The sequence below is a fragment of the Trachemys scripta genome, chromosome 7 (assembly GCF_013100865.1).
Source record: "Trachemys scripta elegans isolate TJP31775 chromosome 7, CAS_Tse_1.0, whole genome shotgun sequence".
Classification (NCBI taxonomy): Eukaryota; Metazoa; Chordata; order Testudines; family Emydidae; genus Trachemys; species Trachemys scripta.
This window is the reverse complement of record NC_048304.1, coordinates 22699997-22714905: the sequence shown is the minus strand read 5'-3', so window position 1 is coordinate 22714905 and position 14909 is coordinate 22699997. Positions and strand designations below refer to the sequence as shown.

Sequence of the window (14909 nt, the reverse complement as noted above, 5' to 3'; positions counted from 1 at the left end):
TCGGCTCTGTTTAAGAGCCAGGCTGCCCGAGCACTACCGGCTTCGGGCAGCCCCCTTGCCTCCGGACCCCAGCCGCCGGATCCCGGGAGGGGAAGTGCCCGGCCGGCGGCTGGGGTCCGGAGGCATGGGGGCTGCCTGAAGCCCATAGCGCTCGGGCAGCTTGGCTCTTAAACAGAGCCGAAGAATCAGGGGAGGAGCAGAACAGCCGCGGGAGGGGAAGTGCCCGGCCGGCATTTTCCCGGACATGTTTGGCTTTTTGGCAATTCCCCCCAGACGGGGGTTTGATTGCCGAAAAGCCGGACATGTCCGGGAAAAACCGGACGTATGATAACCCTAGGTTTAAGAATCTGAAGTGACTTCCAAAATCTGAGAGGGACGAGGTGTGGAGCATGCTTTCAGAAGTCTTAAAAGAGCAACACTCAGATGTGGAAACTACAGAACCTGAACCACCAAAAGAGAAAATCAACCTTCTTCTGGTGGCATCTGACTCAGATGATGAAAAGGAACATGCATCAGTCCGTTTCAATGGAGCTACGCCTTAAGACTATTTGGCAATGAAAGTTTGGACAGCTGAATTCTGCACTCTGATTAAATGGTGCTTAATACTAAGAGCATACTACACTGGTGCATAGTACTCGGCCCTGACTCTTTAATGGTTCCTAGTAGGGTTTAAGATGCCAGTCTTAACCTGTAAAGGTGGGACACTGTATCCTCCTTAGCTGACCATGTTTTTGTTTCTCAAGGGTACCTTTAAAGTACCTCTTGGTCCTTTAATATGACAGCCAGGCTGTTTAATCAAGTGGCCTCCCAAAAGCACTACTTCTATGGTATTTGCTGGTGGAATGTGAACTACAATGTAGGGTGTAGAAGTATTTGCTCCAAGGTGGATCTTTCATCTGAAGGACAGAAGATCTTTGTTGTTTAAATTAAAGCTGTGAATAGCAGTGGACTGAGATGGCAGTAAGTGTATCTGACTGTGATTAGTTGCCTAGCTTTTGTGAGCATCATATTGTCCCAGGTGCCTCACTGGAAGACCCACCTCTGGAACTTTCTAAGGAACATTACCACCGTTCTTTTAATCATCTTGCGAATTTTGTAGCTATAATAAAAAATGCAATAATCATGGGCACTGCAATTTTGGAAGGAAAGAAAAGGACAATTTGCATTGAACCAGAACAGAATTCGATCAGCACCATGTGTGTAACATGCCAGTAATCTGCTTTAGCAGAAAATCCAAAACTTCATCAACTAATATAGGAACTCATGCTGGAAACCCTGGGAGAGAAGACTTTAATAATTATTCAAGGAAAATGTTTCAAAGAAATAAACTTTAATGGCCTATCACAAGTCACTTTTAAAGCCTAAACTAAAGACTAGTATATTAAAAAATTAAATAAACTGCCATCAACTAGTTTAGGCCTTAAATCTGACCTGTCTAAAAGTAGTTATACTCAGATGGGAAAAGTCCCCTAGATATGAAATAGCTAAGTTTTGATATGGACCTTACCAAGCCATTACAGAGAAATCCAATTTCAGCTTCATTCAAGACATGGCCAAAAATCAATGCTTGGCAAACAGAAAATGAGAAACAAAAATCAGATAGGAATAAAATATAATTTTCAAGCTTCTAAAAGGGTATTCTAAGCAATGAGGAATCCGACCCAAAGGGGAATGGCTTTATGCTTCTCTTTTAAGATAATGCTAACACTGAAATAAGCTAGCAGATAATGAAAGGAATTTGCAAACTCCAGATACTGCTGGAGTTGCTTAGCCACACACTTGCAGGTAGCAGCTCAAAGCTCCTGCACTGCTTCCAGAATCTCAGTCGGCATGACTTGTCTACACTCCAAGAAAGAAGACACAGATTTTGTTCCGCAGAGGCTGACAATTCAGGCCTGTCCTTTCAACTTGAATCCACAACACAGAAATTCCTCACAGTGAAGGAAACTCAAATCGGCCCTTGAATGGAGGCATGGTTGGAGATGGTTGGAAATGAAACTTTTCTTTGTCAGAATCTACTGTATATTGTAACTGCTCACACTCCATTCCAGAGGGTTCTACCTTATTGCCTGTCCTGTACAATGAGTTTATGAAGTCATCAGGAGGGTTAGTCAGGACATGTGGACTGCTGTGGTACCTTCAGGCTGCTGGAGACACTCATTTCTACCTCATTTGACCTGGCTGGAGCAGTTAAGTAACTGACTCAGAGTTTGGCTGAGACTGGGGAATGGATGAGGGTGAGCTGGCTGAAGCTCAATCCACACAAGATGGAGATAATGGGAAAAGCCTCCTGAAGCATCCAGAAAAAAAACAGAAGAGATTGGATGTGATAGCTGATTGAGGGGAGGCAGCTGTCCTGCCAAATAGTCTGGCACGACATTGATATGATGGGGACATGCCTCTCTATTCTGGACTTTTACCCTTTTAATTGTGCCTATCTTAAACTACCTAAAGCTGTGGAGAGGTGCCATGAAAAATAAATGGCTCCACTGACCTAAAACTCCTGTACATGGTTTGTGAAGGAGCACCAACTGCTGTTTCAGCCTATAGTCTGGAACAGCAGCTAGAAGGTCTGCATTGTTTTCCCCTTCCCCCGCCACACCTCCCTGTGGACTTTTGCCATTAACAGAGTGGGTGAATTCAATCTCTTTCCACCACCACCCAGCTTAGTTCTCTGCACAAAGCCCGATTACTTGACCTTTGTGCAGGGAGAGGTGGATTTCACCCTGGGAGTTTTGAACATTTCTCTGCCTGTCATTTTCACATCTGTCACAAAAGAGGATTTAATTCCAGAGCACTGTCCCTACCCTTGCAAACACACCGTTTCAACAGATAGACCCTTTATGTTATTTTCTTTCCCCAGGAGACAGTTCAGATGCCACTGTGGGACTAAAATAAGTCGGCAAAGCCACCTTTGTGTTCGCAAAGCCATTAATGCTTCAGAGCTTTCCCTATCATGCTTGGATGGTTCTGCAATCAAACACACTTTCAAGGGCACTCTGCAAGCAGCAGTTCTAATGGACTTTAAATTTAACCTGAGGCTCCATTAGCAAAATAAATATATAAATACAATACATAGTCTTTATTGAGAAATCAGGATTACAAACCAAGCCTTTTGATAAAAGACGACGACGCAGGGTAGGTGATGTGATCAGTACAGCCTCAGAATTTCAATGAGATACAGTGCTGTGCCTTACATATACCCACACACTGTTGTTGATTGGCTGAAGGCAAAGAATATTGTTTCACTTTAGGACAACTCTCTTCCCCTCCACCTCCCTTATTCTTTACACAGTGAGACTAAACGGGATTTGAGTCACATCCATCCCAATATCTAAACCTAGGAAACGGTACGGGGAACAGTGGTATGAAAAGATGGGTAAACTTAAACTCCTGGTAAAATTGAGTAATCAGGATTTTGGGTGGGTATCTCTGTAGAGATGGTGGGGGAGGGATGGAAGTAATGAGTAATACTCAGCTGCGCTGGTGCTTAGTTGGAATGGTGATTAGAGCCTTAAAATACTCATGAGTCTATCCCTTTTGTGTGTGCGCGGGGGGTCCGGTACCGACCTTGGCATCAAGAGCCATGGGTTATGTTATCTCAGCCATGCTACTGAAGCCTACGTTTTCAAAAGTGGCCACTAATTTTGGGTGCCACTGATACTCAACTTGAGACATATGTGGCTTGATTTTCAGTGGAACTGAGCACCCACAAAGCCCACTAACTTCCATGAATGTGGTGGGTATTTAGCACCGAGGGGTCCCAAGTTGGGTGTGCAAAAAAACGTATGCAGCTGAAATTACAGATCATCTAAGCTCAGACAAACGGGGACCGTAATACTTCCCCACCATCTCACGCCCTTTGATCACAATACACAGGCAGTAAAAAGTATTCTTAGTCCTTGTTTGAATTTTTATCAAAGAGAAATGAAGATGAAAAAACAGAGCAGGTTCACCAATAAGCAAGTGAAATCTAAGCTCCTTCACTCCCTCTTTCTGTAAAATAATTCACTATTAAATTGATCTCTAGAATCCACAATGGATTTAATAGCTCTAAACCCTTATGTAACATTTCCCTTCATTACTCTTTAACAGCACTCAAGCTGAGTATTAGGACTTGCATTGCTCTCTCACTCCCTGTAAACCAGCGCTGCATAATTGGTTTCAGGGAGAAATAAGGGAGCCATAATGCTAGCCCCGACAGACTCTTACAGAGATGGAATTGAAAACCACCTGCCATTCTTTACTATTGCAGAGAAAACAGATGACGTAACGTGTCTTGTAGCAAAACATGAAGGAAAAGCTTGACTGGAAGAAGGGATGAGAAAAGCAAACGGTTGCCAACACAAACCACAATTTCAGTTCCAGCTTCTCCTACAACACGCTGGTAGCCTCTCAATGGCATGGGGGAGCTTCGGATAGCCAGAATCAGGCCAAATTCTCCTCTTGGTTCAACTGCCATGCAAGCTCACTTACCACAGTCAGATGTGAACAGGGGTAACCCAGGGCAGAATTGGGCCCATTATCTGCTACTCAGAGGAAATCCAGAATGTATTTATGAATAGACATGTTTACTTTAGAAGCAGCATAATTTATTCAAAGGCACAGTTAATACTGAAGCATGAAAGTTAAAATTTCTCCTTCCAGTTCCTCCTACACAAACCTTCCTTCCCAGAGAGACCCCTGAGTACCATATTCAAATAAGTATTTTATGAGGGAGACATTCAGAATTTAATTGAACCTCATTTAACTGCTTAAAACTTTAAAGAGAAGCTCTCAGCAAGAGCTCAGGGGAAAACTCAGTTTTAATGAGGTGGTATTCCAGGGTAAGGAGGATAAACAAAGATTCTTTGATTCCCAAGTCCTTACTAACAGGATTTTTCATTTAATTCCTTCTATATTTTCTTATTTATAAAACAGGGATTACATAACATAAAAACAATGCAGAACTAATGCCCTTTTGCCAATGCAATATCACTTACCACTGACCTATATTTCAAAGACTGTAGTTCTTTTGAAAGTGTTTTAGCATGAGCTGGTGTATTTGGCAGGTCTTTTTCTAATTTACCCATCAGTCGTAATGAGTTTTCACAGTCTCAGATGCAAAGGATTTCTTTTTTTTTTTTAAGCAAGAGATTAAAATGCATGACCTTAAATAGAGCCTTCCCATCTGGTTTTCTTCCAGAAGTATCTCAATTGGCTCTGTCATTAAGAACACAATACCACTCTTTCTTGAGCTTTCTAACGAATATAGTTATGTTCCTGGGAAAATATAGAGAGAAAGAACTAAGATCAGTCGAATGTGGTGAATAGGAGAAAGGATTTTGAGCCTCAGGAAAGGCTGTTCATTTACTTGGAAGGATTATGTGTGTCATTTAAATAGCATAAAAGTCTCCAGGAACATTATCTGTTGCAACAGCCAATTCTAACGTAGAACAGCTGATAAAAGACACATGGTACAGGTTCTATGAACAATACAATCCCTCAAACAGTACGAGTGTTTCTCATATCCCTTATATCAGTGTAACACAGGAATAACTCAATTTAAGTAAGTGGAATTACATAGGTGTAAAGTTGGTGTGTGACCAGAATCAGGCCTTATGTAGTTATCAATGTGTATTTCTAGTTTGGAATTTAAATAAAGCACTTTCCGTATTCTGACACAGGTTCTCTCAAACCAAAGGATCTGGAGTAGTCAGTCTCCAGGGTCAGCATGCTCAGTTCTCATTTGGATTGAGAAGTACTCTTGGGCAGTGTCTGTGTATTCTATGTTCTGTGCCAGCAGATCTTTTCAGAAATTAACACATGAAAGACTGAAAGCCAGATACAGTTCTCAGTTAGAATGGTGGAAGTCTGGAGTAACACTACTGAAGTCAATAGAGTTACTACAGAGTTACACCATGGAACTGAGAGCAGAATCTGGACCTGAATATAAAAAATTATGTTACAGCAATTTACTCAAAGCAAATATGGCATGCATGCCTTTTGCTTCATATTGGTCTTAGCTAATTTCTTTAGTTATTTATTTGTATTGCAGTAGCACCCAGAGGCCCTAGTCCTGCTTGGGGCCTCATGGTGCTGGGTGCTGTTCAAACATACAGGAAGACACGGACCCTGCTTCAAAAAAAAAAATATTATTTAGTTTGGATGCAGGTGTTAAATTTTGTTTGAAATGAATTAAGTCCAGCCTTTCTGCAATACCATTCTTATGAGCTGAGCATTTATTCAAGGAGAGGCTATATTCTCTCCCATTTATATATTTAAATCATACAAGCAGCAGGGATCTCCATGAGCTTTCTTTCATGGAGTTTCCTTCTCATCATTCTATTAAGAAGATAGGGTTTTCCCCTTATTGAATGGGGGGAGGGGAGGTTTGTTCCACAAACCAGTGGACCTTCTGAGATGCATGCAGCTCTCAGGGAACCCACGGAGACACTGTTCTTCCACACAAAGGCCACAACTACGTTTACAACAGATACCATAAGTGCAGCCTGAGAAGAGGGTAGCACTGGGAGGGAGATAAGCATGGTCAGTCTCTCCGTACAGTAGGTTTGTTCAGTGTCACTTCAGATGCTCCCAAAAGTAGAGCTTGTATAGAGTCCTGGTGGGAATTAAAGCCATACCCCTCATCTGGAATCCTCGCAGAGGGAGGAACACTACCTCGCCTCCACTAGAGTAACTCTCTCAGCAGGCCACAAAAACTTAGCAACACCAAAAGTTACACCTCCCTTTGCCAGATCTACTGAAATTGCACCATAATCTGCAAATTGGCTGCAGATTTAACAAGTCTGCATAGCTTCTCTGGAATGGCATATCTAGCCATAATGCATAGTATTGGTATCTCTGGGGACACCATATACAGGGACTCCTTCAGAGAGTCTTCAGAATCTGGCTTTTGGAACAAATTGGCATTGTCAGTCTTTTTCTAGCCTCCCACAGTGCTTGACATTCCCTGTGAAACAATGTAATGTCCTGAGAGTCCATGCCTTTGAGCAGCTTGCCATGGGGTTTAACCATTCCCCATGACAGTTATTATTCTTTGGTCTGTCCACATCAGCCCTAGTTGTTTCCACTCTCATTCTCTCATGGATGTCATCTGCATGACCAAGAGCTTCACCAACCAGATTAAGAAAGCTTTCAACTTGTTCTTTCTACTGTCACGAGTTGTCTGTCTGCCTAGCAAGGACACCATCACCATTGTCTTTATAAGGAGAAGTGTATCCATTTTCGCAGCCCAACAATCTGAGAATTCACAAGGTAACACACACTTGTCACTGTGAATAAACCATGGCATGTATTTTTTGTGCAAGGTTTTAATTCTAGTTGGCATGTGGGAGCCTAGTGCCAGAGATGAGACCATTTGTGACACTAGCAGAATGAAACACCAATACCAGTGACTACCAGGCAGTCACCAACCTGTTTTAATATTAGAATTCTTTTGAGGCTTGGAGAGGGAAAATGGTTTGCAATCTTTTACACAGGACACTCAAATGGTTACGGTTAGGAATTCTAAGTGCAATTGTGCCCTGAGTTGCATTGGTGTAAATCTGCAGTAATTCCGTTGATAGAACAGAGTTTCTGCAGTGTATTTAAAGGCAAAATGTGTCCAGAAACCTGTATTTTGTTTTCTTTCTGTGTGTGTGTGTTTTTTTTTAAACACACTAGAAGAAACTGTCTTGTTAGCAAGGTGGTCATTGCCAGAACCAGCCTACAAAATGCCAATTTTAACTGAAGTGCAAATATGGTCAGCAGTGTGACTGGAAACATAGCACTGTCTTTCTCAAGAGATCTGCTCCCTGGAGCAGATTTTGATCTGAGTTAATGCCAATGTAAATTCCAAGTAGGGTGACCAGATGTCCTGATTTTATAAGGACAGTCCCACTATTTGGGTCTTTGTTTTATATAAGCTCCTATTACTCTCCCCCCCCCCCCGGTCCCAATTTTTCACACTTGCTGTCTGGTCACCCTGATTCCAAGTAACTCTACTCACTTCAGTGGAGTTACTTCCAATTTACACTGTTATATGAGAGATCAGATTCTGGCCTCTGTGACTTGAATCCCATTTGCTTATTTTAGTAACAAAACTAAAGGTCTGTGGCAGCACAGCATCCTGGTACCCCCTTGTGACCTGCTGTGACATATTGCAGTAGTGACTCTATCTGTTCCCCTCCTAGTCCCAACCACTGTCCTGCAACAGGCCAACAGGCTCTGTCAAGTAGCAGTCTCCAGTTCAAAGAAAATATAAAACAAAAGGGCCTTCTGCCCCTCAGGGTTACCCTCCACTCTTGTAGAGTGCAGACCCTCCACACTTTCTCCTTAGAGGCCCTGCTCCTAACAAGCTGCTGACCCTCAGGGCTTCTTCCCTGGATTCCCTCCCCCAGTCTGATTCTCCCCAGACTGGATCCTTAATCCCAACCTACCTCCAGCCCATTTGCTTGGGAGTTGTTTTTTAACTAGGCCTGCCCCAGGAGACTCCTTCCTCCCTACCACCTCTTCCCTTCAGGGCCTATCACAGGAAATAATCTCTTTCCTGTAGCTCTCTTCCACAAATAAGCTCTCCCACCCAACTCTTCACCATCTGGATCTGATAAGTGAATTGAGCCACCTGATCTCCAGTTGATCATGATCAGCTGGATGGAGAAGGGTAGATGATCTGTCACAGGTGAGGCTAAGTCCAAATCCTCTTGAAAGACCAGCAAGCCTATGACAGGGCCCAATCCTGCAAATCCTTACTCACATGAGTAATCCCCTTGATTTCAGTGGAGCTGCTATAATGGAAGGACTATGCATATAAAGGTATGCAAGGTCAGCCCCAATGATTTAACCTCCTTTTGCTCCTGTTAGACCTGAAGAATTGACACAGTGATGGGAGAGGGAGAAGGCTTCTTGCCTGGCTCACAGATCATCAACAGAATTGTTAGCAAAGTTCCACATACAGAATCTTTGCTATTGGTGTTGACTGGCAAGCAAGGGAGAACCCAACTTGCCGTTTGGAACCCTGACTCAGCTTGTGGCACTGATAGCTGTAAATGGCAGAATACAGCTTTTCACTTGTGAACGAAGCAAATCTCCAGTTAAGGGCAGGAAGAGACCGTAAACACGGCACTCCACAATGCCATTCTTTCAGCCACTTTTCAGACTAAAATGGCACTTTCAGCAAAATTATATATTTCATTCTTTTATTCATTGCGGTACATATTTCTTGCCATGTGACATTTTAGACTGAGAATGCTGGATGTAGTTTTTCTTTACTAACCACAGCTCTTCAGAAAGCGTCTCTGTGTTACAGTATCACATTCACTGTATAGAAGACTGACAATCTATTTAATCAAATGCATCGGAAGACTGCTTCATTTCTCTCTCCCTGCCTTTTTTGTATCATCACAGAATTCTTGGTCTTGATCTCAGGACACTTGTTCCTGAAATACATGAATAGAGCCTCTTTCTTCATTGACATTGCTGCTGCCTCTACTTATGCACTACATTGCCTGTTTCAAGCTTTCATTATTGTACCTACCACAGAGGACCGGACTTCATCTATATTTGATCATCTCAAAGCACCTTTGAACCTACATAGGCGACACTACCTTGATCGGACAGGATGCTGAATTCACCTGCCAGTGACCTTTGGCAATAACCATTTTCCACTTTTTGACGGTTATTCCTGGCTATGCCTATGGGGACACTCAGTTCCACTGTAGACAAGGGTCTCTCTAAACCAAGATAAGGGCAGGGTGGAAGACATTTTCCTCCTCTGCTACCCAAGGATACTCCCCTCAAATCACTCCCCTCTTGGAAATCCTCTACTGACTGTCTCTTGTATTCCATGTCACATTCAAGCTTCTCACCCTCATCTTCAAGGCCTTGCACAGTCAAGCCCTTGCCTATAAATCTGCTCTCATTTCCACCCATTCCCCTTTCTGTTGTCTACTCTCCTTCCAAGTTACATATTTTTCCCACTTTTCCCCCCTATGCTATTCCCTATGCCTGAAACGCCTACATTCTTTTTCTGCATTAAACCATCACCTTTTCTTCATTCTGGTTTATCTTTATTTTCCAAGATGTTTGATAGTAGCAAAGGGGAAGGGAATCTTCCCATTGACTTTAATGGAAGTTGCACTGGATCCCAAAATAAAAAAGGCTGGTCTTGAGGTTAAGGCATGAGATTGGGATTGCTGGGGTCTAGTCTCTCCTCTGCCAGATCTCTCAGGCAAGTTACTTCACCTTTCTGTACTTCAGTTTCTTCAGCTGTAAAACAGTAGTAATGAGACCTCCCTACCCAAAAGGGCTGTGTTGTGAGTCTTGATTCATTAATATTGAGATCCTCAGATGGAAAGTGTTAAAGAAATTATATTAAGCCAGAGCAATAAAGTTTCATTTCAACTTCACCTAACTGAATTTAAGAATGCAAGAAATTATGAAAAAAAAAAAATAAAAAAAACCTCAATCCATTTAGTCCAATATACTTTGCCCTACTGTTGAAAACAAAAGGTGCAATCTTTCATTTCATGGAGGCAAATTGCTGGGAAAAATAAAAAGTGGTTGTGCTATCTGTTAAAAATCTGTTTCCTCTTACCCAAGACATAAATCTCACTGTTGACTACAGCTGTGCTGAAGCGGTATTTGGAGTACTTCATTGGTGTGCACTCTGTCCATTTGTCTTGGCCTGGGTCATACTGCAACATTCTGTTACTTAATCGATCCAGCTCATCGTCAGGGAGATCCATCTGTATGAAATATGACAGCCATATAATAATACAACATTTGGAGCCCTCTGGACATGCCTGCGTGCAATTAATCACAGCAGACAGCTGAGCAGATAAATAACATAAACACATCAATTATAGCTGTGAAGTGATTCATACTCACTACGATTTACCAGCACCCATGACTTGTGGCTGGAAGTACATTGTAGAAGGCAGATGAATAACAGTGCATTTATATTCTATAGCAAAAAAGCTGAGGATTTGGGTAATAACCAAACATCTATAGACACAGCTCTGACAGAGCATAGCTCTTTTACAAGGCCTCTGTGAAGCTCTAAGAATAAGTCAAAACCTTTTTTCAATACATTCCTTTCCTCCTGAAGACTGGATTTCTATTTACTTGGTTACTCATGCTGTACCATGAGTTTTGCTGGGGTACTTTAAAGGCTGCTCTAAGAACCTCTTTATACAATATTTGATCTGAATTAACATATATTTATTTAATCAACAAATAATTAAAACTGAACAATTGCTAAATCTTTCTATTTAATAGTTAATACTAAACCCCTGGCTTCCAACTACAGCTTTGTTCCCATTATACTCCTCCCATACCAACTCCTGCTCCCCCTGTTCATTCCAGTCTTCCTCCCCATTTTCTCTCCCTTTTGGTGCTACGTAAATAGCTATAATTATGTTTTCAGAGTACGGTGCCTTTAAATGTAAGCAGTCTGCTGTGGGGGAGGGCTCTGAAGTATTTCAAAGAGAGAGAGCGCACACACGCATCCTCTGCTTACTCATGGGGTTGTTATATTTGTTCTTTTTTGCTTGTTGTTTTCCTTAGTATAAAGACACTCTGACATCATGGCAATGGGCAAGGAATAAAAGCCTAGATAATGAAAGTAATTTACACTGAACGTGCATGCTTTGCTCTTTGTGCACGGAACACTTAACTTCACACTTTTCTTCCACTGCTCTCAGAGTCAGCAATCATCTCACTGCCCTCATCAGCCTCCTCCCAAACCTACCTGTGATGGCGGCCCTCACTCCTGGAGCATCCTCTCAGTATAGCATCACAATTACATCCCTGCCTCAGTTTCCCCAGTGGGCTTTCAATAAGGGCAACCAGACACATGTATTGAACAGGGCCCCTGCAGGGGTCTAGTTTATGTAACCCAAAGGTGGAACAGTATACAAACAGGCCTCCCCCTCAGCATCTTTAGCTGAAGGGGGAGGGGGCTGAATTAACCTTAGTCCATCAACCCCACTTATGTCCAGGTCCCTTACCAGCAAGGCCCTCTTGTCCCAGAATCATCTTCTGGAGCCAGGGCGTTTTGTCATTGGCTGGCGAAGGGTCTCTCATTCTGGGTCAAGATCCCCACAGACATCAAACCATGACCACCCATCCTCAGAACAGCCTATAATTCCCATGATCAGGGGCTTCTGTTGCTACCTGTTGAAGTCCTTCCACAGGGGCCACTGAGCCTTGGCATTCATAGCTCCTCCCCTTCAGAGCCTCTCCCACCTAGGAACATTCTTCATTGGTTTCCTTTTCTAGTGACTCCCCTCACCAGGCTCCCCTTGAGAACTTTCTCCTTGTAGGGACAGTTCCCTTCCCCAGGAACCTCTATTCTCTGGCCCATCCCCACAGAGATTAGCTTCCTTTTATTACGTCGAGGTGCTTCCCTACCTAATTAATGGCCTCCCGTTATTCAATGAGGTAATAAGTCCCAGGTGAACCTGGGCAGCCTCATGTACCCCTTGTTGAGCCTTCATAGGGTAGGCTGAGGCCAGCTACCCTCTGACAGAACCCCTTCATAAAATCCTTCTTTCCTTCTCATTATTAACAACTCCCAGTTCCACAGGCCTGATTGACACTCACTGCACTACTCCAGGTTTACACTGACTTCAGTGCAGTTACACCAGTGCAGAACTGAAGTAATGCTGTGGTGAGTCAGGCCTTCCCTCTCCTGAGCTGTTGTGATATGACCTATCTTGAGTTCGTCTTGTCTTATTTCAATTACAAGGTCTCAGTGGGGAGGGCATATGTCTTTGACTATGTTCTGTGAATTGACATGTACACTTATGGCACTATAGCAATGTTATATCATTAATGTTTGTCAAGGCTGACGGAGTGAGTGCTCAGGGTTGCGCAAATATAAAGATAACCCCTAACCTGAGGAACTTTAATATGCTTTCATACTGCTCATTTGACAATATAATACATACACACCAGAGGTGAGCAAACTTTTTGGCCCAAGGGCCACATCTGGGTATGGAAATTGTATGGTGGACCATGAATGCTCATAAAATTGGGGTTGGAGTGCAGAAGGGAGTGAGGGCTCTAGCTGGGGGTGTGGGCTTTGGGGCGGGGCCAGAAATGAGGAGTTCAGGGTGCGGAAGGGGGCTCCGGGCTGGGGCATGGGTTGGGGTGCAGGGGGGGGGGAGGTAAGGGCTCTGGCTGGAGTTGCGGGCTCTGGGGTGGGGCTGGGGATGAGGGATTTGGGGTGTAGGAGGGTGCTCCAGGCTGGGACCAAGGGGTTTGGAAGGCGGGAGGGTGATCAGGGCTGGGGAAAGGGGTTGGAGCACGGGCTGGGGGGGTGAGGGCTCTGGGGTGGGGCAAGAAATGAGGAGTTCAGGGTGCGGGAGGGTGCTCCGGGCTGGGGCAGGAGTTTGCGGTGGGGGTTCTGAGATGGGGCTGGGAATGAGGGGTTTGGGGTTCAGGAGGGTGCTCCAGGCTGGGATTGAGGGGTTTGGAGGGCGGGAGGGGGATCAGGACTGGGGCAGAGGGGTTCGGGTGCAGGAGGGGCTCAGGAGTGCAAGCTCCAGGCAGCGCTTACCTCAAGCAGCTCCCGGAAACAGCAGCATGCGCCCCCTCTGGCTCCTACACAGAGGCGTGGCCAGGTGCTTCTGCGCGCTGCCCCATCCACAGGCACCGCCCTTGCAGCTCCTATTGGCCACAGTTCCTGGCCAGTGGGAGCTGCGGGGATGGCGCTTGGGGCGGGGGCAGTGTGCGGAGCCCCCTGGTTGCCCTTAAACATAGGAGCCAGAGCGGGGATATGCTGCTGTTTGTGGGAGTCATGTGGTGTGGTGGCATGCACGTGCCGAGCGGCCCCCGACCCCACTCCCCAGCTGGAGCATGGGAGCAGGGCAAGCCCCAGACTCCACTCCCCAGCGGGAGCTCGAGGGCTGGATTAAATTGGCTGGAGGGCTGTATGTTTCCCGCGGGACGTAGTTTGCCCTCCCCTGATATACACCCTTAGTGCCTAAGAGGGGAATACTAATACTGAAGCAACACACCTACTACTGGGTCGTTGGGTCTTAAAATCTTTATTTCACCACTGTGGCTAATGCATTCTGACCTGTACAGGTAGATTCTTATGTAACTCCTTATCAGTTAATGCTAAACTGCTCATCCCAAACAACTGTATGCATAGATACGAACTCGTGAATTGTCACAGAAAGAGCTAGTTGGCAGATATCAGTTCCCAGGTGCCTGTATTTTTACCAGTCTCAGCTCAATATTCAGGACAATAGCTTCTCAGGCATTTTTCTTCTTAGTTTTAGAGCGCTATCAAGCTAGACAAAAGCTGGGTGTCTATCTTAACATCTATCTTTGTTATATTACAAACCACCCAGCTTGAGCTTTTTACAGCCATATTATTTCCATGTTACGTATGTTCTTGTCTTTTAATTATTTAAAAAAAGAGAAAGTATCTTTGCTCAGTTTCAGTGTCAGACCTACTCTCTTATCATTCTGTTGCCTCCTTAGGGATTTCCACACTCAGAATATCTTAACAGATGCAAATTGTGTTTTCTGAACATGTTTTAGTCTTCAATTTTTAAAGATTTGTTTCTAAAAAGTGGTCCCAAACCAACGAGATGTGATCACATTTTTAATATCCTACAGACAACAACATCTATTATAAATGTCCCACATCAAGTCTAACAAATTTTTTTGGAGGAAAATTGCATTTATGACCAAACTAATTTTTTGATGAAAAGCATCTGCTTTTCCACTGAAAGTTTTAACTTTTTATTAAAAAAACCCCCAAACACCTAAAAACGGAAAAGTTTCCCCAAGAAATGGAGCTGAGCTGTGAAGCTTATATATGGATTTGGACCTGAAATTTACCAGAGTTGATAGGGGTTGGATTTCGGGTTCCAGTATGGATCCATGTCTTAGAATCATAGAACCATAGAGTT

General features: G+C 43.9%; 1 protein-coding gene across 6 annotated transcripts in view; it reads right to left on the bottom strand.

Annotated features, from left to right (window-relative positions):
* The window catches only part of KBTBD12 (kelch repeat and BTB domain containing 12), a 57433-nt gene that overhangs the window by 29977 nt on the left and 12547 nt on the right, over positions 1–14909 (bottom strand). For 5 of the 6 annotated variants that reach the window (XM_034776988.1, XM_034776986.1, XM_034776989.1 and 2 more), the window contains one exon: positions 10577–10727. In XM_034776988.1, coding sequence (XP_034632879.1) covers positions 10577–10727 — 151 coding nt within the window. Of the gene's footprint in view, positions 1–7955; positions 10249–10576; positions 10728–14909 lie in introns of those variants that run through there. The other variant, XM_034776992.1, reaches the window with a different exon arrangement.